This window comes from Rhinopithecus roxellana, chromosome 19, assembly GCF_007565055.1.
Source record: "Rhinopithecus roxellana isolate Shanxi Qingling chromosome 19, ASM756505v1, whole genome shotgun sequence".
Taxonomy (NCBI): Eukaryota; Metazoa; Chordata; class Mammalia; order Primates; family Cercopithecidae; genus Rhinopithecus; species Rhinopithecus roxellana.
Window position 1 is genome coordinate 63849520 of NC_044567.1, and position 24430 is coordinate 63873949.

Sequence of the window (24430 nt, forward strand, 5' to 3'; positions counted from 1 at the left end):
GAGTCTGTGCTGCTATCCTACATGCCCCAGCAGCATCTCCGGGGCACATGTGATGTGACATCCAAATCATGTGTCCTAGGTATATGAGGCATCTCCTGGACCTCAGAGAACAGGAGTGCAGGAGGTCAGGCTGTCCCGACTGGCCCCTAGAAGTGGATGTGGAAGGAGGGATTTTGACCCCACCCTATTCCAGGGAGAAAAGCTCCACTTTCCCTCTTTTATATATTGGAGTTCTTTATGACATGGATTTGCTAAATGTATTCTAGCTGCTAAAAATTAAACTTGAAACACACGTTTAGACAATTTGCAGAAAAGCTGTTTCTCAGCCAGCGTGTGTGATGGAAAAGCCAAAGCTCTAGGCATTTCTAAAGTACAGAGTTGGGTGAAACAGAAGGAAATGCTGACCCACAGGAGGCCACTGTGCCCACAGGAGGGTTGGAGGGACGCCTGCCTGAGTCAGGCCTGAAACACAGTGCGCCTATGTGGACTGGTGTGGGATCCTATGCCATGTAGCCTGCTAGTGCTGGGCTGTTGGCCATAGGGCTAACCTCTAACTGGCCTTGCCGATTGAGTGAATGTCCTGGATGCCTGGTGGGCCAATCTGGTGTGAGCATCATTACCCTCATATTAGCTGACATTTACTCAAAGTGCACTAAGCACCTGGCATGGTTCTTACTGCATAAGTGCCGTGATCTTACCTATCTCACAAACCATCTTACAGTTTAATCTTTAAGATTTAATTAAATCTTTACTCTCACAGAGGAGGAAACTTTTTCTCCCAGAGGAAGAAACTGAGGCACAGAGAAGTTCAGTAATTCACCCAAAGTTGCACAGCTGTAAGAGGCTGGACCCAGCTTTGGGTTCAGGCCGACTGGCTCCACAGCCCACATTTCTAAGCACTGTGCACTGTGCTCTTGATGATTCATTAAATATGTGGTTATGTGTGGTTTGGTTTTTGTCCCTTTCTAAGAGGTTTTATTTATTTTTATTTATTTTTTGAGATGGAGTCTTGCTCTGTTGCCCAGGCTGGAGACCAGCAGTGGCACGGTCTCGAGTCACTGCAGCTTCCGCCTCCTGGGTTCAAGCAATTCTTCTGCCTCAGCCTCCCAAGTAGCTGGGATTACAGGTGTGTGTGACACCATGCCCAGCTAATTTTTATTTTTTGTTTTTTGTGTTTTCAGATGGAGTCTCACTCTGTTGCCCAGGCTGGAGTGCAGTGGCACGATCTTGGCTCACTGCAAACTCTGCCGCCCGGGTTCAAGCGATTCTCCTGCCTCAGCCTCCCGAGTAGCTGGGATTACAGGCACATGACACCATGCCCAGCTGATTTTTGTATCTTTAGTAGAGACAGGTGTCACCATGTTGGCCAGGATGGTCTTGATCTCCTGACCTCGTGATCCACCTGCCTTGGCTTCCGAAAGTGCTGAGATTACAGTTGTGAGCCACTGCGCCCGGCCTAATTTTTGTATTTTTAGTAGAGATGGGATTTTGCCCTATTGCCTAGGTTGGTCTTGAACTCCTGAACTCAGGTGATCCACCCTCTCGGCCTCCCAAAGTTCTGGGATTATAGGTGTGAGCCACCGCGCCTGGCCTACTGGATTTATTTTTTAAAAAGATCATTCTGACTGCTGAGTGAAAACTCGATTAACAGGGTGGCAGGAGGGGAAGCAGCGAGGCTGTCGTAGAGATGAGGAGTGCTGGCAAAGGGATCTCAGCTTCCTTGGAAATCCCCCTGAGGCATGAGGCCATATTCTATTCCTCTCTGTGTGCACAGATCCTTCTTCTCTGACACTGTCTGTGTGCCCTCAGATCCAGCCCCTGCCCCCCGGCTCCATCTTTCTCCCTCGGATCCAGTCCTTTGCCCTTCTTTCATTCTTTCTGCTTTCCTGTCTGCCACCAGCTGTGCCTCTGACGCAGCCTTTGTCTGTAGGCCTGTTCGCCAGGTCAGGAGCAGGCCTTGTTGATCTCTGTTGAGGATACTGCTGCAGGCAGCAGAGCTGAGGGTCCAGTGGACCTGGACTCCAGATCTGCCTTCTTGGACTGGAGGTGGTACTGCTGACACATCCAGTGGTTCTGTGATTTGTTCCAGTCCTGGCCTGTGCCTCCCTCCCCTGCCCTGCCCTTTGTCTCCTCCTGGGGAAGGAGGGAACTTGTTGGGGAAGGGGAAACACGTGCCACCTCCCAGCTTCCTCCTGGGAAATCGCAACCATCCATGTGGGCAGACCCCATCACACCCACAGGCAGAGCCATCAATTTCAGGGACACTGTGGTTGCTGGTTTCAGGGAGAGAAATGGTGGGTGTGTCGAGGGCCTGTGAAAGCCACCTGCTCACACGCCCCTGTGCACAAACACTCCTGCCTCCTCCCCACCCTGAACCTGACTCCAGGTTAACCAACCTGCAGCTAGACCGGCAAGAGTCCTGCAGGAGTGCCTGCTGCTGCGTTTCCAGAAAACCCACAGGTGCCTGCACTTGGATTCCCCACTTAGAAATTTCCTATGGCTTAGAAAAACACCTCCACTATTTTTCCTCAGCCCTTTTGGAAGCTTCTGGGCTGCCGCCTTCCACTCATGGCTGGTGTGTCCTCAGGGAAAGTAAATTTGTGATTTTAGCCTAGGAAAACATAATTAGGGAGGCAGATTTGCTGCAAATGGCATCGTATTATGTATCCTAAAGCCAAATAGTAATGATCTTTGAATTTTCCATAAGGCCATAAAACCACCGAAATTTGAGGCTGCCTGTATTAGTTGAATGCCTAGTGTGTGCGGAGTCTGGGCTGGAGATTTGAGAGCAAGTGGAGGGCACAAAAGAGATGGAATTCCACTGCATGCCTGGTGCCCAGCCTGGCCGGTGGCCGCTGGGAGTGGGGCAGACCTGGGCGGCCTTGGGCTCTGCCAGCCTCAGGTTCTTCAAGTGTGTTAGAGATGATGCTGATGGGAGGCCTGGGCCTTGTGCTCGGTGCTCGGAAGAATAGCTTGTCTCCTTTCCTTTCCTTGTACTGTTAGAGTCTAGAGAAAGGGGTGACCCAGCCATGCTGTGGGAGGCTTAGAATCACCAAGTCCCCATAGCACAGGGGGAGTTTGGGATAGCCTTGAAGGAGGGACGTTTTGACTGGGGAGACAGCCAGCGCTCTGGACAGAGGGAAGGAGCAGATGACCCTGCAGACCCAGACGTGGCTGAGCCCGAGGGAGGCAGACCAGGGAGGGGGGGCTACCTGGGAGCACTGTGGCTGGAGGACCTGGTGAGTGAGGGGCAGTGGTGGGCTTGAACCCTGAACTTTGGTGGCTCTAAAAACCATCTTCAGGCCAGGTGTGGTGGCTCATGCCTATAATCCCAGCACTTTGGGAGGCCGAGGTGGTCGAATCACCTGAGGTCGGGAGTTCAAGACCAGCCTGAACAACATGGAGAAACCATGTCTCTACTAAAAATACAAACATTAGCCAGGCATGGTGGCACATGCCTGTAATCCCAGCTACTCAGGAGGCTGAAGCAGGAGAATCGCTTGAAGCCGAGAGGCAGAGGCTGCAGTGAGCCAAGATCGCACCATTGCACTCTAGCCTGGGTAACAGAGTGAGAGTCTGTCTCGTAAAACAAAAAAAACAAAAAACAAAACAAAACAAAAAAAAAAAACCACCTTTGTCCTCTAGACTCCTCAGTTTGTATCTTAAGCTGGGGCTGTAGCCCTGGATGCCGCTGCTCTCAGAATAGGCACCTGCCGACCCACCTGGGTGTCCTGGGAATGCTCAGACTTGGGGTCTCCTGGTTGCACCCAGGACCCCCTTCTTCCCCAGCCCCCATCGCAGGCTGTATCAGCGCCATTATTGCCATGGCTTGGATGCCGACCTTACAGTCACTCCTGACTGTCCTCTCTCATACGCTCACCCTGTCCCTCAGCAAATTCTCCCACCTTCAGAATACACCTTAGAAGCCCACCTCTTCTCACCCCACCAACTGACCCCAACCAGCTCTTCCCAACTCAGCAGCCACTGGGGTTTTTCTTTCACTCCCTCCCTCCCTCCCTTCCTCCCTCCCTCCTTTCCTTCCTTTCTTTCTTTTTCCTTTTCTTTCTTTTCTTTTTTTCTTTTTTTACAGAATCTTGCTCTGTTGCCCAGGCTGGAGTGCAGTGGCACGATCTAGACTCACTGCACCCTCCGCCTCCAGGGTTCAAGCAATTCTCCCGCCTCAGCCTCCCAAGTAGCTGGGATTACAGGTGTGCACCACCACGCCCGGCTAATTTTTTTGTATTTGCAGTAGAAATGGGATTTCGCCATATTGCTCAGGCTGGTCTTAAACTCCTGATCTCATGTGATCTGCCCACCTTGGCCTCCCAAAGTGCTGGGATTACAGGTGTTAGCCACCATGTCTGGCCCAGTGAGGTCTTTCTAAGTCATCGATAAGACCAAGTCCCTCCTCTACTCCCCTCTCCCTCATGGTCCCCAGCTCATCCAGGTCCTTCCAGTGGCTGCACCATGCCTGGCCCCATGTCCCTGTGGCTCCTCCTGCTGGTTCTGCCATTGTCCCTGGAACACAGTGATCTCAGGCTTTGCTTCCCCGGGCAGGTGGTAATGACACCGCACACAGCCCAGCCCCAGCTCTGTCCTTTTAACAGGGGGAGTGCATGTGTGCATGGGTGTATTTATGTATTTATTTTTAGTTTGGGAGAGAGGAGTCCTCTCTGTTCTCACTTGGGGAGGGGGCCTCCCCAGCCTCGGGGGTGGCTCTGGATGGAGCCAAGGAGGAGCTGAAGCAGAAGAGAGCAGTGCAAATGCAAGCCAGGCTGGATGCTGGGGTGGGGGCTCCATGTCCCGTGTGGTGTGTGTGAAAGAGACAGAGGCGGACACAGAGACACGGTGACAGAGAGGATCTGTCTCCCTGGCTCCGGCGCTCACGTTTCCAGCCGTGTGCACTCAGGTCTCCCGGTATGCGTGTCTGTAGGCACCTGTGTACGTGAGTCTCTGTGTTTTAAAAAGGAAAGTGATCAGTTTCATAATAAAATAACAGCCCCAGCAAGCACCCTAGCCAGCGGCTGGGAGATCAATACCCCCGTTAATTGAATGCAACTCTCATAAATCAGGAGAGGAAGTCAGAATTAAACCTCCTTCTGGAGGTGGCCTGGAGAGTAAGCAGACTGGACCAGAATCAGTGGTAACCTCGTGGGGCCAGGAGGAAGGGACTGAGTCTCAGGGGCCTCTTTGGGGGACCATCCTGAAGGGAGTTGAGGATTGGGGCCTGCGAGGAAGTAGTGATCTGCCACTGGCCACCTGCGGAGCCAGAGTTCTCCGCTGGCCCCAGCCTGTTGCCCTAGGCCTCAGGTGGTGGAGGGAACAGAACATCTGGGTCTGGCATGTGGCCTGCAGTGTTGGCTGCCTCTTTGGTCCCCTGGGGCAGTGCCTGGAGGCTGGCTGCACGAGGTCGGCCTCGGGAAGAAGGGTGGACAGTGACCAGAGGCCTCGCTTGGCATTCTTTCACTTTCCAAGTAAGAAACGATGGTTTTGGTGGAACGCCTGGGGCTTAGTGGGTGTGCAGAAAATATACTGAGGCCCAGGTCTCCCATGCCAGGTGTATTGAGCTGTTTTGCAGAGGCAGTGAGGAAATGCAAGGCTGGTGCAGGGCAGTGTCAGTCCTGGGAGCTTGCCGTCTGACCTTGGGAAAGCCACTATATCTGTCAGACGACCTGGGACCTTGGGACCCAGGCAGGCTCTTGAGGTCACAGTGCCCATGGGAGGTGACTGAGCCCACGGGAGGTCACTGTGATGGGTTTGGACCCACCAAGGGGTGGCTTCAGCAGGCAGGGAGGGGAGAGCTCTCAGGGAACACACCAGATAGCCTGGGAAGTCACCGTTCCCTCTCCCCATCCCCGCCCAGAGCTGTCTGCAAACCCCTCTGGTCTCAGAAGCTGTCTCGGGCCACCGTGGGTACCTTCACTGGGATAGAGGCATGTGGTTGGCAGGTCAGGGCACTCTTTCAGCCAGTGCCACCCAAGGGCAGCCCTCGACCCCCAGGGCATGTTCTGGATTCCAACGGACTTTGCTGCAGAGCTGGCTGAAGTAATAATTATTAATCATCATCATAATTAATGATGATAATTAATGACAATAGTAAATAATAATAACAGTCACCCTCTATTGGGCACTTCTGAACTTTGAATGTCACCAGCAGCTTGGTGAGGAGGATCCCGTCTAGGTCTGAGCCAGGCCTGTGCTGTTAGCACAGCCCCGCAGTGCCGAGAGCCAGACCAACCACACGACAGCCACATTTATTGGGGATGGGATGTGAAAAAGTCCCAAGTTCCCAGTGCAGTCCCTGCCGGGCTGGGAGGGAGGTGGGATCCTTCAGGCTGCAAGTATGTCCTGTTGGCCCTGAGGGCTTCCTGATCATGATGAATGTCTCCAGCTTTTCTGTCGAAGGCAGGGTGGGACCGGAGACCTTCCCTCCCCTCTTATTGGCCGTGATGTGGGTGCTCTCCTGGCCTGGCTTGGGGAATAATCTGTCACTACAGGATCGTGTGCCAAGGCATGGGCCAGACTCACCACCACCAGGAACCCAGGCCCCACTGAGTCCTCGGTCTGAAGAGGGACAGTGAGTGGTGGATCTCAGGGTCACCCCCTCAGCAGGGGCGGTAGTCCTGTCCTCGGTCCTTCTGAGCCATTGAAACCTCGGGTGGGGCAATTTCAGGGTTGGGAGACTCACTGCTTTCTGACGTGGTCCATTCTGTTGTTGGGCAGATCTAACTGGGACTTCATCCAGAAGGGGGTGAGACCTAACTTTGACTGAATGTCCATTATGAGTAGTGATAATAATGATAGTAATAACATCACCAATAATCATTAAAACTAGGTATGAGCGCTAGGTATACCTAAGTATAGGTATACCTGTAACTACGTATAGGTGTCTTAGGATTTCAGGCTGCAATAGCAAAATTCCATGGCCTGGGGGGCTCATAGACAACAGACATTTCTTTCTTTCTTCCTTTTCTTGAGACAGGGTCTCCCTCTGTTGCCCAGGCTAGAGTGCAGTGGCACAATCACAGCTCCCTGCAGCCTCTGCCTCTCAGGCTCGAGCAATCCTGCCCTGGCCTCCTGAGTAGCTGAGACTACAGATGCATGCCACCATCCCTGGCTAATTTTTATATTTTTGTAGAGATAGGGTTTTGCCGTGTTGCTCAGGCTGGTCTTGAACTCCTGAGCTCAAGCAATTGGGCCACCTCAGCCTCCCAAAGTACTTGGATTACAGGTGTGAGTCACCATGCCCAGCCTCAAGCATTCATTTCTCAAAGTTTTGGAGGCTGGAGGTCTGAGACCAGGGTGCCAGCATGGTCAGCTTTGGGGGAGGGCCAAACTTTGGGGGATGGTCAACTTCTTGCTGTATCTTCACACAGTGGGAAGAGGCTGAGAGAACTCTCTGGGACCTTTTTTTGGAGACCGAGTCTCCCACTGTCACCCAGGCTGGAGTGCAGTGGCACAATCTTGGCTCACTGCAACCTCTGCCTCCCAGATTCAAGCAATTCTCCTGCCTCAGCCTCCTGAGTAGCTGGGATTACAGGTGCACACCACCACACCCAGCTAATTTTTGTATTTTTGGTAGAGATGGGGTTTCACCATGTTGGACAGGCTGGTCTCAAACTCCTGACCTCAGGTGATCCACCTGCCTTGGCCTCCCAAAGTGCTGGGATTACAGGTGTGAGCCACTGCGCCCAGCCAGGGGCCTGTTATAAGGGCACTAATACCATTCATGAGGGCTCCACCCTTATGACCTAATCACCCCTCAAAAGCCCCACCTCCTAATACCATCACATTACGGGTTAGCATTCCTTCCTTCCTTCCTTCCTTCCTTCCTTCCTTCCTTCCTTCCTTCCTTCCTTCCTTCCTTCCTCCTTCGTTCTTTCCCTCCTTCCCTCCCTCCCTCCCTCCCTCCCTCCCTCCCTCCCTCCCTCCCTCCTCCCTTCCTTCCTTCCTTCCTTCCTTCCTTCCTTCCTTCCTTCCTTCCTTCCTTCCTTCCTTCCTTCTTTCCTTTTCTGGAGACAGGGTCTCCCTCTGTCACCCAGGCTGGAGTGCAGTGGTAAATCTCAGCTCACTGCAACCTCCGCCTTCTGGGTTCAAGCGATGCTCCTGCCTCAGCCTCCAGAGTAGCTAGGATTACAGGCACCCGCCACCACCCCTAGCTAATTTTTTGTATTTTTAGTAGAATCAGTGTTTCACCATGTTTCCCAGGGTGGTCTCAAACTCCTGAGCTCAGGCAATCTGCTCACGTCAGCCTCCCAAATTGCTGAGATTACAGGCGTGAGCCACTGCGCCTGGCCCTGGGGATTAGGATTTCAACATGGAAATTTTGTGGGGACACAGACATGGTTCATAGGAGCAGGCAAGGCAAGCACCTTCTATTGCTTACTCCTTCGCACAGCTCTCCCAGGGCTGCCTCCTTTGACAGACAAGGGAGCCAAGGCTCAGAGAGGCTCGTGGGTCCAGGACATGCAGCACAGGGCCAGCCTGGTGGCCTGGCTGGCTCCAAAGTTCTCGGTGCTTCGAACACAGGTTGTTCCTCTTCTAAGCCCTCCGTGGCCCTAACAGGCCTTGAGGAGGGCAGGAGGCTTCCTGGAGTGTGTCCCCTGACCCCACTGAATAAGAAAAGCCAGCACAGCAAGGCAGGTGTGGTATCAGGGCCAGGAGGTAGGAAGTCTCTTTTTGAGACAGGGTCTCGCTCTGTTGCCCAGCCTGGAGTGCAGTGGCTCAATCACGGCTCACTGAAGTCTCAACCTTCTGGGCTCAAGCAGTCCTCCCACCTCAGCCTCCAGAGTAGCTGGGACCACAGGCATGTGCCACCACACCTGGCTAATTTCTGTATTTTTAGGGGAGATGGGGTTTCACCATGTTGGCCAGGCTGGTCTCGAACACCTGACCTCAGGTGATCCACCTGCCCCAGCCTCCCAAAGTGCTGGGATTACAGGCATGAGCCACCATGCTCGGCCAGGTAGGAAGTCTTTAGAAGGACGCTCCAGGACTGTGATGGGCCAGTGGCCTTTGCCCCCCAGTGAAGCCCCAAGTGCTGGTCAAGAAGGAAACTGGCAGACCCTGTGTGGTGAGGAGAAGGTGACCTTAGGCTAGTCCTAGGGCTCCAGATGCAGGGCACTGGCACAGAACATCTGGGGTCCCCAAGGCCACCCTGAGGTTCAGTGATTTGCTAGGAGGACTCAGAACTCAGCACAGCCATGATTCTCACAGTGACAGCTTATTCCTGTGAAAGGATATGGATGAAAATCAGCCAAGGGGAGCGGCGCACGGGCAGGGCCGGGCCCTGGAGATCCACATGGAGCACCAGTGTCCCTCTCCCAGTGGAGCTATGACCACACTTGCTCTCCCAGCTACAATGTGGGACAACACGCATGGGTGTTGCCTGCCTTGGTGTCTAGCGATGTTATGGGGGCTCAGTCTCAGAGGCATGACTGACCACTCAGGGGCTGATCTCAGTCTCTGGCCCTTCCAGAGGTCAAGCTGAGGCGGTGTGGCCCGAGGCCCCCACCATCAGTCACAGGGAAGCACAGACTGTCGGGGGTGGCCCAAGGCCCCAGGTAAACAGGGACACTCTTATCAGCGGGACACTCCAAGGGCTGAGGGGTGAGCTCCCTGGAGCAGGTCCAGGGCAGGCCCTTCTTTTTTTTTTTTTTTTTTTTGAGACGGAGTCTCGCTCTGTCGTCCAGGTTGGAGTGCAGTGGCGTGATCTCCACTCACTGCAAGCTCCGCTGCCTCCCGGGTTCATGCCATTCTCCTGCCTCAGCCTCCCTAGAAGCTGGGACTACAGGCACCCGCCAGCGCGCCTGGCTATTTTTTTTTGTATTTTTAGTAGAGATGGGGTTTCACCGTATTCGCCAGGATGGTCTCGATCTCCTGACCTCGTGATCCGCCCACCTCAGCCTCCCAAAGTGCTGGGATTACAGGCGTGAGCCACCGCGCCCGGCCCAAGGGCAGGCCCATCTTTCGGATGTGTGGGTGTGGACATGCTGGAGCTGCCCAGCTCACCTGTTACTGCACGTACAGTATGGGCTCTTGGGTACCTGCGTGTTCTTCCCTCTTGCCCTTGAGTGGCTCAGTGATACCCTGTGATGCGCCCCAGGGTCACCCCACACAGACACACCCTAGATTGCTCTCCCCTCTGACCCCTCTCCCTGATAACCTCCCTCAGGGAATCCTTGAGGCTGGGCCTGCGTTTGGTTCATCTGTGTTTGGTTCCTCTGTGCCTAGAGCCCAGCACCGAGCAGGCATGTGGTAAATATGTGTGTATGCACGTGGATGATGGGACCTCCTCTGGGGACACCCCTCCTGAGCCCTCCAGCCTCCCCTCTCCCTGACTCTCACGGGCCAGGTCTTCACTGTTCGTGTTCATGCTGCTCTGCCGGAAGCCACCGGTTCAAGCTCGCCTGGGTTAACAGACGTCCTCTCTTAAAATGCATGTAATGAAGGCAGAAAAGAAAAGAAAGGAAAATGGACTACAGGCAGGACCAAAGGGCTCAGGGGCATCTGTGCCAGCTGGAGAAGGACTGGGTGCACTTGGTGGTGGGAGTAAGGCCCAGTGGATTGTCCCCTGCCCCCCTGCCGGGGTAGATAGAATTCAAGGTTCATACCCTGGTAATGGATTCTACAGGGGTTAGGGTGGTTGTTGCCTGGGAAACTCCTTCTGCCAGAGCAGCTTCGGCCTCGCCTCCTGCCGGGCCTTTTGCTCAGTTTTGGCCTCGATCCTGATGTCCTGCCCCCACCCTGTGCATGGACCCCTTCCAGGTGAAATGGTGCATTCCTGCCTGTCTCAGAGCCCCCCTGTTGGCACCACCTTCCTGGGGTGTAAGAGGTGGAAAATGGATTTTCTTCCAGCAACCCAGCGTGTCTCAGGGCAGCCTTTTCTGATTGATTGAAGACAGTGTTCCATTTGTGGCTCTAGGCTGCTTCCTTTGCTGAAGACCAAGGCCTGGAGGGCCCTCGTAAGCTTGTAGGCACTGCAGTTGTGTCCAGGCATTCATTAGGCTCACCTGGCTCCCTGTTCGCCACCAGGAACATTGTCTCCAGCTGTCCCTCTCCAGCCATGTTGCCTGTGTAGCAGCCTTCTGTGCTGGGCGGGGTGAGCTTTGGGGCTAGGCTGCCTGGTTGGACTGATTTTCTCATTTAATAACTGTGTGACCCTAAGCAAGTCAGTCAGCCTTGCTGTGCCTTGGTTTCCTTCCTGATCTGTCCAATGGGGGCATTAAGAGGGACCAGGATGTTGTCATGGGCATTAAATGAGATCAGAGTATAGAAAGAGCTGGACAAGTGAGTGCTCAATACCGGTTGGCTGTGTAACTGTCATTATCGTTAGTGGAACGGTTTTCTCGTGTCCTCCTAAAAGTCTAAAAGAAGTCTTGCCTCCCTGGGCGGCCTTATGATGTCCATAGAAAAGATTTTAGGCTGGGCAAGGTGGCTCATGCCTGTAATCCCAGCACTTTGGGAGGCCGAGGCAGGTGGATCATGAGGTCAGGAGTTCAAGACCAGCCTGGCCAAGAAGGTGAAACCCCATCTCTACTAAAAATACAAAAATTAGCTGGGCGTGGTGGTGGGCACCTGTAATCCCAGCTACCCAGGAGGCTGAGACAGAGAATTCCTTGAACCGGGGAGGTGGAGATTGCAGTCAGCTGATATTGTGACAGTGCACTCCAGCCTGGGCGACAGAGTGAGACTCTGTCTCAAAAAAAAAAAAAAAAGATTTTAAATGGCATTGGTTTCCTAGGGCTGCTGTAACAAAGAAGCACAAACTGATTGTATTAAACCACCTGTCCCTAACCCCCTGGCATAGACTGGTACTGCTCCATGGCCTGTTAGGAACCTGGCTGCACAGCAGGAAGTGGGCAGCAGGCAAGCAAGTGAGGCTTCATCCATATTTACAGCCGCTCCTCATCGCTCCCATTACTGCTTGAGCTCCGCCTCCTGTCAGATCAGCAGTGGGATTAGATTCTCATAGGCTTGAAAACCCTATTGTGAACCACACATGTGAGGGATCTAGGTTGCCTGCTTCTGATGAAAATCTAATACCTGATGATCTGTCATAGTCTCCCATCACCCCCAAATGGGACCATCTAGTTGCAGGAAAATAAGCTCAGGACTCCCACTGATTCTACATGGTGGTGAGTTGTATAATTATTTCTTTCTTTCTTTTTTTTTTTTTTTTTTTTTGAGACGGAGTTTCGCTCTGTCGCCCAGGCTGGAGTGCAGTGGCCAGATCTCAGCTCACTGCAAGCTCCGCCTCCCGGGTTTACGCCATTCTCCTGCCTCAGCCTCCCGAGTAGCTGGGACTACAGGCGCCCGCCACCTTGCCCAGCTAGTTTTTTTGTATTTTTTTAGTAGAGATGGGGTTTCACTGTGTTAGCCAGGATGGTCTCGATCTCCTGACCTCGTGATCCGCCTGTCTCAGCCTCCCAAAGTGCTGGGATTACAGGCTTGAGCCACCGCGCCCGGCCCAATTATTTCATAATAATAGAAATAAAATGCACAGTCAATGTAATGCGCTTGAATCATCCTGAAACCACCTCCACTGCCCCTGTCCCTGGGTCTATGGAAAAATGGTCTTCCAAGAAACTGGTCCTGGGTACTAAAAATGTTGGGGACCACTGGATTAAACAATAGAAATTGATTGTCTCACTGTTTTGGAGGCCGGAAGTCTGAGATCAAGGTGTCAGCAGGCAGTGCTAGGGAAGGATCTGTTCCAGGCCCTGCTCCTGGCTTCTGGTTGTTCCTTGACTGATGGGAGCACAATTAGAGTCTTCACATGGTGTTCTCTCTGTATGTGAGTTTCAGACCAAATTTCCCCTTTTGATAAAAACACCAGTCATATTGGTCACTCCAATATGACCTCCTATAATCACACATTACATCTGCAGTGACCCTGTTTTCAAGTAAAGTCACATTCTTACCTATTGGGGGATAGGGCTGCAACATATGAATTTGAAGGGGGGAACGTCATTTAACCCATGGCAAAAATTATATTTTATAATATATGAAAATCATGTATTAAAATGTTTTCCTTGATCTACAAGGGTTTTTTTGCCCCCCAATTTTTAAAGAAATTCAAACGTTTCGAGGGTCCCTAAAATCATCATGGGCTCTGGCCTGTACCTCCTGGCCCTGGTGGAGAAGTCAGTGCTTGTGCTGCCTACCCCACGGTGGCAACACCAAGGCCCTGGGTTCCCCAGACCACATTGGCTGAAGGTCATTGGCCACCGTCCCCCCAGTCCAGCCCCTCTTTTTCTTTTCCAACCAGGCATTTCCCAGGCCATAGATCTGTTGCGGTTTGAGGCTTTATGACATCTACTTTTGTTGTCACTTTTAGAAAAACCTCTCAGGGAAAGAAGCCTCATCGTATATGGTTTGAAAATAGAAAGGGCTGTGCAAATGCTAAGTCCAGTATAATAATAGTGATGCCAAGTAATTCTGTTTTGAACAAGTTGAACTTGTTAAATCAGACAGATGCCATCTGCACTATTTAAAGCCTGTGCTGGCGATAGGTTTTACACAGACATGCTTGTCGTAGGAAAATTGCTGAATCTCCCAGAAAGTAAAGCGCTTTGCTTTGTATTTGGGCGTATGATGCTTCCTCTCAGGAATGGGATGACTGCTGTCCCTGGGGAGCAAAAGCATATCAAGCATGTATTGAGCATCTCCTGTATGCTGAGTACTTTACATTTGGCCTCACAGCTAATCCTCACAATAACTCTGTTACTCAGATTTCACAGGAGTTAAAGCCTGAGTTCAGAGAGGTTAGGTAACTTGCCTAAGGCCACACAAATGTGAAATGCAGCGAGGATTTGAACTCAGGACCTCTGACTTCCCGGGTTTCACTCTTTCCAATACATCTCTGGATAATGTGGAGAGTCACTGACCCAGGGCTTGAAACTCAAGGGCATCCCTTGATTTCTTTCTTTCCTATGAGAGCGGCAGGTGAATTAAAGCTTGGCCTTCAGCAGTAGGGACATGGTTGGCAAAAAGAACTTCCTGAGAGCAGGAACATCCAGGAGAACCTAGGCTCTCTCTCTCTCTTTTTTTTTTTTTTTTAAACAAAGTCTTGTTCTGTCACCCAGGCTGGTGTGCAGTGGTGCGATCACAGCTCACTGCAGCCTTGACTTCATGGGCTCAAACGATCCTCTTGCCTCAATCTGAGTACCTGGGACCACAGGTGCACACCACCATGCCCAGCTAATTTTGAAAATTATTTATAGAGATAGTGTATCACTCGGTTGCTCAGGCTGGTCTCGAACTCCTGGGTTCAAGTGATCCTCCTGCCTTGCCCTCCCAAAGTACTGGGACTACAGGCGTGAGCCTCTGGGCCTGGGCCTGGACTCTCTTTTGTGATGGATTAAAAACCATTTCCCCTCAATTCTGCAGATGGTGATTATCATAGTTTCCTAGGGTTGCCATAAAAAATGACCACAAACTAGATGCCTGAAACTAACAGAAATTTACTCTTTCCCAGTTCTGGAGACAGAAGTCTGAAATTAGGGTGTCTGCAGGGCTGTATTCCTTCCAAAGTTCAAGGGGAGACCCCTCCCTGCCCCTTCCTGGATGCTCCTGGTGGACGCTGGCAGTGCCTGGCCTTCTTTTTCCAGCAGATGCATCACTCCACTCTCTGCCTCCTTCGTCACATGGACTTCTCCCCTGGGTGTCTGCACGTGGCCTTCTTAGAAGGACCCCAGTCATTGGACTTAGGGCCAGCCTGATCCGATATGACCTCACCTGAACTAATTACATCTGCAAAGACCCTATTCCCAAGTAAGGCCTCTTTCTTGCTTTCTTGCTTGCTTTCTTTCGTTTATTAAAAAATAAGTTTATTGGCCGGGCATGGTGGCTCACACCTGTAATCCCAGCACTTTGGGAGGCTGAGGTAGGCGGATCACGAGGTCAGGAGTTCGAGACCAGCCTGGCCAACATGGTGAAACCTCGTCTCTATTAAAAATACAAAAATTAGCCAGGCGTGGTGGCACATGCCTGTAATCCCAGCTACTTGGGAGGCTGAGGTAGGAGAATCGCTTGAACCCAGGAAGCAGAGGTTGCAGTGAGCTGGGATTGTGCCATTGCACTCCAGCCTGGGCAACGAGAGCGAAACCCTGTCTCAAAAAAACAATTTATTGAGGTGTATTTTTCATAAAGTACACTAATATTAAAGGTAGAACTTGATGGAGTTTCACATATAGACAGATTCACCTACCGAGATTAGGTTACATAGAATATTTCTAGTACACAATATTTCCTGTGTTCCTTCAGCAGAAGTCATTCTTAGTCCCTAAACCTAACTTCTATGCTGGCTTCTATCAGCATTACTTTTGCCTGTTCTTGAACATCATATAAATGGAGTCACAGAGTACATTATCTTTTTTTTTTTTTTTTTGAGACAGAGTCTTGCTTTGTCACCAGGCTGGAGTGCAGTGACACAATCTCGGCTCACTGCAACCTCCGCTTCCTGGGTTCAAGTGATTCTCCTGCCTCAGCCTCTTGAGTAGCTGGGATTACAGGTGTGCGCCATCACACCCGGCTAATTTTTTGTTTTTGTATTTTTAGTAGAGATGGGGTTTCACCATGTTGGCCCGCTGGTCTCAAACTCCTGACTTCAGGTGATCCACCCACCTCAGCCTCCCAAAGTGCTGGGATTACAGGCGTGAGCCACGTGCCCAGCCCATAATCTTTTTTATTTGGCTTATCATGCTCAACATTGTGACTCAGATTCGTCTATGTCATTGCACATAGCAGTAACTTCATGAAAAAAAATTTTTTTTATGTCCATAGGTTATTGGGGAACAGGTAGTATTTGGTTACACGAGTAAGTTCTTTAGTGGTGATTTGCGAGATTTTGGTGCACCCATCACCTGAGCAGTATACACTGCACATTACGTTTTGTCTTTTATCCCTCACATAAGGCCGCATTCTGAAGTTCCAGCTGGACATGAATTTTGGAGACACTCTTCAGCCTACAGTGATGGAGCCCCGAGCACGTGGCCCACACTGGGCAGCGCCCGGCTCCACACAGGATAATTGAGTCCCTGTCCTCGAGGACTCAGGACTCCGTTCGGGGTTTCAGGGTGGCCACTCACAACCACACCCGCAGTGGGGCAGGAGATTCAGAAAGTGATCTGGCTCTTGTAGCACAGATGGAGAAGGAGAGGTGTCTCCAGGAGGGGCTGAAATGGGTTGAGGTCCATTCCAAAGTCTCTAGTTGACCTGGCAGGACCCCTGGCTTGTCTTGACATAGGTTGTTTGTGCCCTGGGGTCTCTGGTTAGAAGCTAGGACAGGCGCCCAGTTTTTCTCCACCTTGCGTGCCTCCTGTCATGATGGGAGCCCTAGAGCCCGGCCTTAGCTGCCCTTGCTGGTCTCCAACCCTGACCCTGCAACAGTGGAGGTTTCCCTGCCTCTGCACTCTGTCCTTGAAATATTCATTCCAGGCCGGGTATGGTGGCTCACACCTGTAATCCCAGCACTTTCAGAGAACGAGGCGGGAGGATCACTTGAGCCCAGGAGTTGGAGAACAGCCTGTGCAACGTATTTTCTACAGAAAATTTTTTTAAAAATTAGCTGGACATGGTGGCTCATACATATGGTCCCAACAACTTGGGAAACTGAATTGGGATGATCGCTTGAGCGCCGGAGGTTGAGGCTGCAGGTGATCTCGCCGCTGCACTCCAGCCTCTGTCCAGGGTGGCAGAGTGAGAGCCCTTCTCTCTCTCCCTCTCTCTCTGTATATAAAAAAATATTCATTCCTGTCAAAGGAGCGTCCATCCTGCCCCTGTAGATCAGCATGGAAAGCAGCTCCACGATCTTCATCTGGACTGATTTCAGAGCCCAGCAGACATCAAATCGGCATGTTTCTTCTTGGGGTGAGCCCAGGCATTCTCGGTGGGAGCACATCACTGCCAAAAGGGCAAACACTGGTTCTTAAACAAGCATAGTAGCGGTAAGAACGTCTAAGAAACTTCCTAGATGGGCCATAATGAGAAAAGGTTGATGTGCCCTGGTCTAACCCAAGTCCCTGTGGCTGCTGCTTCAGCCACATCAATATCAGTGCTGAACACGAATGCAAACAGTGCTGATGTCACACAGGTACCGCTGGCCACGCACTTTACAGCTCTCTCTTCGTTCAGGCCTCACGATAGTAGCTGCCCTTATTTCTTAAAAGACAAGACTGGTGAACACAGAGAGGCTCAGTGACCTGCCCAGGGTCACACAGCTCATAGGGGGCTGAGCTTCTCTCATCTCTTTGTGTGGTACTGGTAATGGTAGTGAACCTTGATGTGTTTTGGACGGATGAAAAATACTCCTACCTCCTTCTGCCTGAGGATTTTTTGAGCAAACGAAGCAGGTGGCTTTTAAGTCTCTTCTCTTTCTTCTTTGCAATCTCACAGAAGGCTGTCGTGCATTCAACTTTGTGCTCCAAAAAGCCATGTCCAAGCCCTGGTCCCCAGGACCTGTGACTGTAACCTTATTTGGATATAAGGTCTTTGCAGATGTAGTCAAATTAAGAGGAGGTGCTGCTGGATTTGGATGGGCCTTGGTTCCATGGCTGGTGTTCTTATAAAGAGAGGAAGGTGGACACAGACACACACAGGGGAGAAGGCCGTGTGAAGGTGGAGGTGGAGGTCGGGGTGAAGTAGCCACGGGCTGAGGAACACTGAGGGCTGCTGCTACTTCCGGAAGTTGGGAGGGAGGCCTGGGGGAGACTCCTCCAGAGTCGGAAGGCACTGGCCCTGCTGCCGCCTTGCTGTCTGACTTCCAGCCTCCAGAGCTGCCAGAGGAGAAATGGGTGTGGTTTTAAGCCACCTGGTTTGTGGAGATTATTTCAGTTGCCTAAGGAAACTAACACAAAAGTGGTGGCATTTTTTATTTTAAGAGTTTTATGTTTGTTTGTTTTTGTCAAAGTTGGCCTTGGGCACTGAACTAAAGAGTGAGAGGACAGACTGGATTGTGTGTACGTGTGTGCATGTGTGTGTGCGTGTGTGCATGCGTGTGTGCAAGAGTGTGCATCTGTGTGTGCATGTGTGCATGCATGTGCATGTGTGTGCGTGTGTCCGTGTGTGCGTGTGTGCTTGTTTATGTGTGCATGTGTGTGTCTGTGTGCATGTGTGCATGTGTCTACTGGGGTGTATTTACATGTGCACGTGTGTGCGTCCATGTGTATGCATGCATGTGTGTGTGTGCATGTGTGAGTGCCTGTGTGCATGTGTGTGTGCGTGTGCATATGTGTGTGTGCATGTGTATATATGCATGTGTGTGTATGCATGTGTGTACATAGGCGGCTCATTCCCCATTCCTGTCATCTGCCTTTTGTCCCCTCCACTTCTGTGTCTGCTTTGCCCCCACCTGTCATCCTGACTAGTCCCCTGACGTGTATGGGGCTACTGCCCTTTCTTTCCTTAGGAAAGGTGGAGGTGGGAGAGGAGGATGGCTGCAGAGGGCGGGTGGCCATTGAGGGTTTCTGTTATGCCTTCTCTAGTGGGCAGCTTACCAGGCTCAGAAGATGAGGAGAGGTGGGGTTTGCAGACCCGAGCGGAGCCCAGGTTGGAAAAATCCTTCATTGAATTTCTGTTATGTGCAACCATAAAGACCTTGTATAGGGATAAACAGAGCTTAAACAGGGCCGGCAAAGCCACGGGGTGAGGTGAGAATCAAAGGAAACCGAATTAATATGTTTAAAAAAAGGTCAGCAGCTTCCTGGAGAAAGACCCCCAGGACTGTCTTTGTGTGAGAAGATCTGCCAGCCGAGGGGAATCCATCTCAATAGAAGTTTGCAATGAGAGAAGCACGACCTATGACGGCTAATAAATGTCCCTGAGAGCTGAGTAGTAATCAACACAGGAAATGAATTCTCCAAAAATAAAAGCAACACTGGTATCGATGGTGAGGTGGAGGGCTGTGGTGGTGGCAGTCACCTCCTTTAAGATCCTGGGAAGGATTTGTTCTCAGGAAGCCAGTGAGAATTCACCGGAGTTTTAATACCTGGCCAGTTCCCAGGCTTCTGTGGGTGGAATTCATTTTGGCACAATACGGCCTCTTGGGAGGAAATAGAGAGACAGACTGGGAGAGGCCTGGCTGTGCCTGGGAAAAGGCCTCTGTCACTTGTGTGGTCCCTGGACAGAACCTAGCCAGGCTCTTGAATGGAATTCCTCTGCCTGTTTCAGCCCCATGTGTTGCCCTTCAGCACACGTGCAGTAATGCACAGACATGCCTGACACGTGCAGATAGGGTTGCATGTGCAGATAGGGTCACATGTGCAGATAGGGTCACATGTGCAGATAGGGTCGCATGTACAGATAGGGTCACATGTGCAGATAGGGTCGCATGTGCAGTCGTGGGCACACATGCAAATGTGATCACATGTGCAGTTATGGGTATGTGTGCAGTTGTGGGTATGTGTGCAGTTGTAGGCACACGTGCAGTTGTGGGCACATGCATATGTGGGGACATGCGCAGATGTGGGGACATGCGCAGATGTGGCACCTGTACAGTTGTGGGCACATGAAGATATGTTCCCTGACTGCTCAGGGAAGGTGGATGTGAGGCCTGGGGCCGAGGGGCAGGGATGTCCACTAGTAAGGGCCTCTCTGCAGATATGATAGCACATGCAGTTGTGGGCACATGTGCAGTTGTGGGCACACATGAAGTCATGATGAACATGTGCAGATATGGGCTTTCCTAGATGTCTGTAACGTGTGTACTGGATGGGGTAGGCTGCCAGCTCCATCTTCCCACCCGATCCACTCCCCACCATTTGGTCTGCTTGGGGTTAGGGTTTGGGAGCCTGGGGTATTGCAGAGCCTGCCATCTTTGCCTGTGGGCCTACTGGCAGGGCCTTCCTGGGAAGATCATCTTGGCCGGTTCTGTGGCTCACCTCTAGCTTCTCCCACTTAGGATGCCCCCTGGGGCCGGCCTCATGGAGCGGATCCAGGCTATTGCCCAGAACGTCTCCGACATTGCTGTGAAGGTGGACCAGATCCTGCGCCACAGCCTGCTCCTGCACAGCAAGGGTGGGTGCCAGGGGGGTGGGGGTGCCCTCTACCCCAGGGAGCCAATGAACTGGGTGCTGGGTGGGCCCTGGAAGGGTGGGACACCTGAGGTGTGGCTGACCTCTCTTGACAGCAGCTCTTCTGGCTCTTCGGGGCCCCAGTTTAGGCTTTCAGGGGGAGGACTAGGGGTTCACTCCCCCCGACCCGGCAGGACGGTGCTGAGGACGGTGGAGGTCCCTGGAATCCCAGCCTCTGGGATCCACAGTTCCAGGAGTGAGGCCACGTGGGGAAGGGTCCCTGGGTGGCCCCCTCCAGTCCCTGTGATGTGAGGAGCAATGAGCTGGGGGCTGCAAACCTCATTTCTGCCTACTCAGAAAACGCTGGGGACGCTTTTAGGTGGGTGCATGAGGTCTGCCCATCCAGGCGGCTGCTGGGTAGCTGTTCACACCAGCTCCTCATTGCTCCTGAATCCCCTGAGGAGGCTGCGGGCAGCCCAGGCCCGGGATGACCTTGTGGGTGGGTTGTGCTGCTGGTGAGCTTTAAGGTGGGAAGGTCTGGCAGCAGATTGTGTGGGAAGCTGCCTCCTGCACCCAGGCCTCCCTCCCTGGGCTCCTCCTTGGACCCAGGCCTTCAGCAAGGTGACCTCTCCCTACAGTGTCAGAAGGCCGGCGGGACCAGTGTGAGGCGCCCAGTGACCCCAAGTTCCCTGACTGCTCAGGGAAGGTGGAGGTGAGGCCTGGGGCTGGGGGCGGGGATGTCCACTAGCTAGGGCCTCTCTGTCCAGCCCTGCCCCTAACCTAGGCACAAGCTGGCAGAGGCCAACCTCAAGGAAACGGCTTCTCTGCTCAGTGCATCCACCCCACCCATCAACCCAAATCCCCCAGGAGGAGTCGCCCTCAGGTGTCGGTGCTTTCTCACAGCAAATGATTAAATCTCCGAGTGTCACCGCCAGCAACCAGAGTCCCCCAGAGACTCAGAGGAGTGGCCCTGGCCGCCCTGTCCCCGTTCCTCCTGGCCCAGCCAAGAGCTGGACACAGAGTCTTCCTGCCCCATCTCTGGGGCCACCGCTGGCTGCATGAAGTCTGCCCCTGTAGGAGCTGTCCACAGCCATGAAGGCAGCCCCCCGCTGGTTCTGAACGCCCTAAGGGGTGGGCAGTGGTGCCACAGACCCCTTCTTCAGTGACCATCTGGGATCACTGCAGGTGGATCCTGCCATGGCTCCAGCCCTGGCACCTTGGCCTCTAGCCCAATCCTGCTCTGGTAGTGGGGAGACGGGGACCAAAGGGAGAGTGAGACAGCCAGGACTCCTGGCTCTTTGCCCCAGACCTTTGAGCCAGCGTTCTCTCTCAGTCCCTCCTCTTTCCAGACATGAGGGCTGGTGATCCCGCCCCTGCCATCTCTGGGGTCCTTCAGGCAGGTCCTTGTTCTATCTCTTCTCTGCCCTGTCCCCTGTTGCATCAGTAGGGCGGGCCACATGGGCCCCATCCTTGACCTCAGGGCCCCTGGGGTGCACGTGCAGGGGAGCCCCCGAGGGTTGGTGGGGCTGGCGCAGCCCCCTGCACAGCCTGGCCCTCTCTGCAGTGGATGCGTGCCCGCTGGACCTCTGACCCCTGCTACGCCTTCTTCGGGGTGGACGGCACCGAATGCTCCTTCCTCATCTACCTCAGTGAGGTCGAGTGGTTCTGCCCCCCGCTGCCCTGGAGGAACCAGACGGCTGCCCAGAGGGCACCCAAGCCCCTCCCCAAAGTCCAGGTGGGCCTGGGAGGTGGGTGGGCTGGTGAGGGGCCGGCATGGCTGGACATCCTTAGGGACAGTGGGCAGAAACCTCTGCCCTGGGGGAATGAGACTGAGCGGCTGTGCCAGGTGTGCGGGCGAGTTCCAGCCCACCCTGCCGGGCAGACAGGAGGCCAGCCTGACAGGGCCTGTCTGTCTTCTTTGAGATGCCACCAAGCTGGGCCTCTTTGCAGGGCAGGTGGGGGGCCTGGAGGTGCCCCCTTAATAGAGTAGAATAGTAGTAATAGCAACTGTCACTTATTGAGGGCTTTCTGTGTCCAGACGCTTTATTTGCACTTAAAGTTCCCAGCCATCCTCCTGTGATCATATTTGACAGACGATGCATCTGAGGTTTACCGTTGAATTAATGGGTTTGAGGCGCACAGTTGCTGTGGTGGCCACATCTGTCCCCTGCCATCAGAGTTCTGGCTATGATCACCGCCAACTGCCTCCCTGCTGTGGTTGGGATCCCAGGAACTGCTGTGGTTGGCTACCTCCCTGGAAGGACTGGGTGCCCGTGGTTAGAGCTGGGCTGGGGAGGGTGTGTTGATGGGGAGGGCAGGACTCCCTAGTTTTGGGGGCTGATGAGTCCCTTACAAAGTGTGGGAGAAGCTGGAGCAGGCCCCAGCCTCATGGGAGGGTGCCAGCCCCTGTCCCCAGGCCAGCGGGGAATGATGGTGGCTACAGGTCGAGGGGCAGAGAGAACTGAGGTCTGGACCCCTCCAGGCAGTTTTCCGAAGCAACCTGTCTCACCTCCTGGACCTGATGGGCAGCGGGAAGGAGTCCCTGATCTTCATGAAGAAGCGGACCAAAAGGCTCACAGCCCAGTGGGCGCTGGCTGCCCAGCGCCTGGCGCAGAAGCTGGGGGCCACCCGGAGGGACCAGAAGCAGGTGCGTGGCCCCTGCCCCCTCATATGCAGGAGCTGAGAAAACTCAGGGCCCCCACTTCCAAGTGGGCATGGAATAGGTCTTCAAACAAGCTGTAGTGGGCTTCTGAATTTGATCAGAGGGAGCGAGGGGTGGAAATGCAGAGTCAGGATAGATGTCTGTGGTGTTGGCCCCTGGCCCTTTTCAAGGTTGGGATCGAATGACAAGCCCCCAAGGGGTCCTGCATTCTGTGTACATCTGGTTCATGTCAGGCAGAAAAGTCATGGTATTGGCCTGGAAATTTGGGAATGTTCTGGGGAGCTTTGTTAGCTCATCCCTCCCTTCTTCCTTCCCTCCCTCTCTTCCTCCCTCCACCCAGTCGATATTTACATGACTCTCACATTGCCCTTTCATTTCTTTCAGAGCCTTTATCATTTCATGAAATTCTCTCTTGTCTGTGTTCACTGTTGTCTACCTCTTCCATCTGGAACATAAGCTCCATGAGGGCAAGCACATGACTATCTTATTCGCCTGTGTCCCCAGTGCCCGATCTGGTCACTCTGGTGCCAGAAAGCACCTGCTGGGGCCCGGCCTGGAGACAGGGTCTGCTGCCAGCTGGTCTCCTGACCAGTGCCCTGGGGAGCGGGGCTGAGAGCTGCTGCTCCTCCCTGTTCACCCTCTGTGTTGCACCAACCCAGATCCTGGTCCACATCGGCTTCCTGACGGAGGAGTCCGGAGACGTGTTCAGCCCTCGGGTCCTGAAGGGCGGACCCCTGGGGGAGATGGTGCAGTGGGCGGACATTCTGGCTGCGCTCTATGTCCTGGGCCATGGCCTGCGGGTCACAGTCTCCCTGAAGGAGCTGCAGAGGTGAGTGCTGGGGAAAGCCACTGGCATTGAGTGGGGCAGGGAGGGGGTGAAGGGAACCCCTCCCCTCCCTCCCAGGGGCCGTGGGAGCCCCTGCTCCACCTGCAGCTCCCATGGCCCTGAGGCTCTGAGACCCTGGGAGGCCTTCTGGTGTTCTGCAGGACATCGCCACTCCAATTCCCCTCCTTCTGCCCGGTCTTGGGGGATGTAGCAGGGAAGTGTATTTGCATAGCTCTGTCTGGCCAGGGCCTGGCTCCTTCTCTGGTGTTTGTGCTCAGAGACTGACACGTATTGGCTTGTGGAGTTGAGCCACGTCTGCAAGCCATTTGAGCCCCTCTGCCTGCCATCCTGGAAGGCTTGGTTTCTCTTCTGGAACTGGGCTCCTTCTTGGGTCTACTTTAGGGTCTGGAGACCAGTAAGATGTGGAGGGTGAAGGGAGTGGGTGGGTGGTGCCTATCCCTTACCCAGTGCTGGGCTTTTCAGGGTCCCTCAGATGCTGTGGGAGGTGGAAGGGGAGTGATTAGAGGCTCCCCTGGGTGCTTGAGGGTAGGATGGGGTGAGGCTGAGAGTGTGGGGATACCAAGGGGGTAAGAGTGTGTGATTGGGTTTATTTTTAACCACTGTTTCTGTGGGATATAGGAATACAGATTTTTCTCCCTTTGTTAATATTTATTATATGATATTTGATGCATACAAAGTCTATTTAAAGTATGTTGTGAAACACGAGAGTCAAATCACCTCCCATGTGTGACCTTCCACTTAAGATCATTGTCACCAACGACTCTGTGTCTGGTGTCCGCCGATCTCTCTGCCTCCTCCCCAAGCAAAACCTTAACTTGAACTTTGTGTATATTATTACTTTGCTTTTTTTTTTTTTTTTTTTTAATGGAGTTTCTCTCTTGTCACCCAGGCTGGAGTGCAGTGGCGCGA

General features: G+C 53.1%; 1 protein-coding gene across 2 annotated transcripts in view; it reads left to right on the forward strand.

The window, feature by feature from the left end:
• The window catches only part of MGAT5B (alpha-1,6-mannosylglycoprotein 6-beta-N-acetylglucosaminyltransferase B), an 82916-nt gene that overhangs the window by 15326 nt on the left and 43160 nt on the right, over positions 1-24430 (forward strand). For both annotated transcript variants that reach the window (XM_010387500.2, XM_010387498.2), the window contains 5 exons: positions 19901-20016; positions 20651-20724; positions 21577-21747; positions 22495-22659; positions 23334-23503. In XM_010387500.2, coding sequence (XP_010385802.2) covers positions 19901-20016; positions 20651-20724; positions 21577-21747; positions 22495-22659; positions 23334-23503 — 696 coding nt within the window. The remainder of the gene's footprint in view (positions 1-19900; positions 20017-20650; positions 20725-21576; positions 21748-22494; positions 22660-23333; positions 23504-24430) is intronic.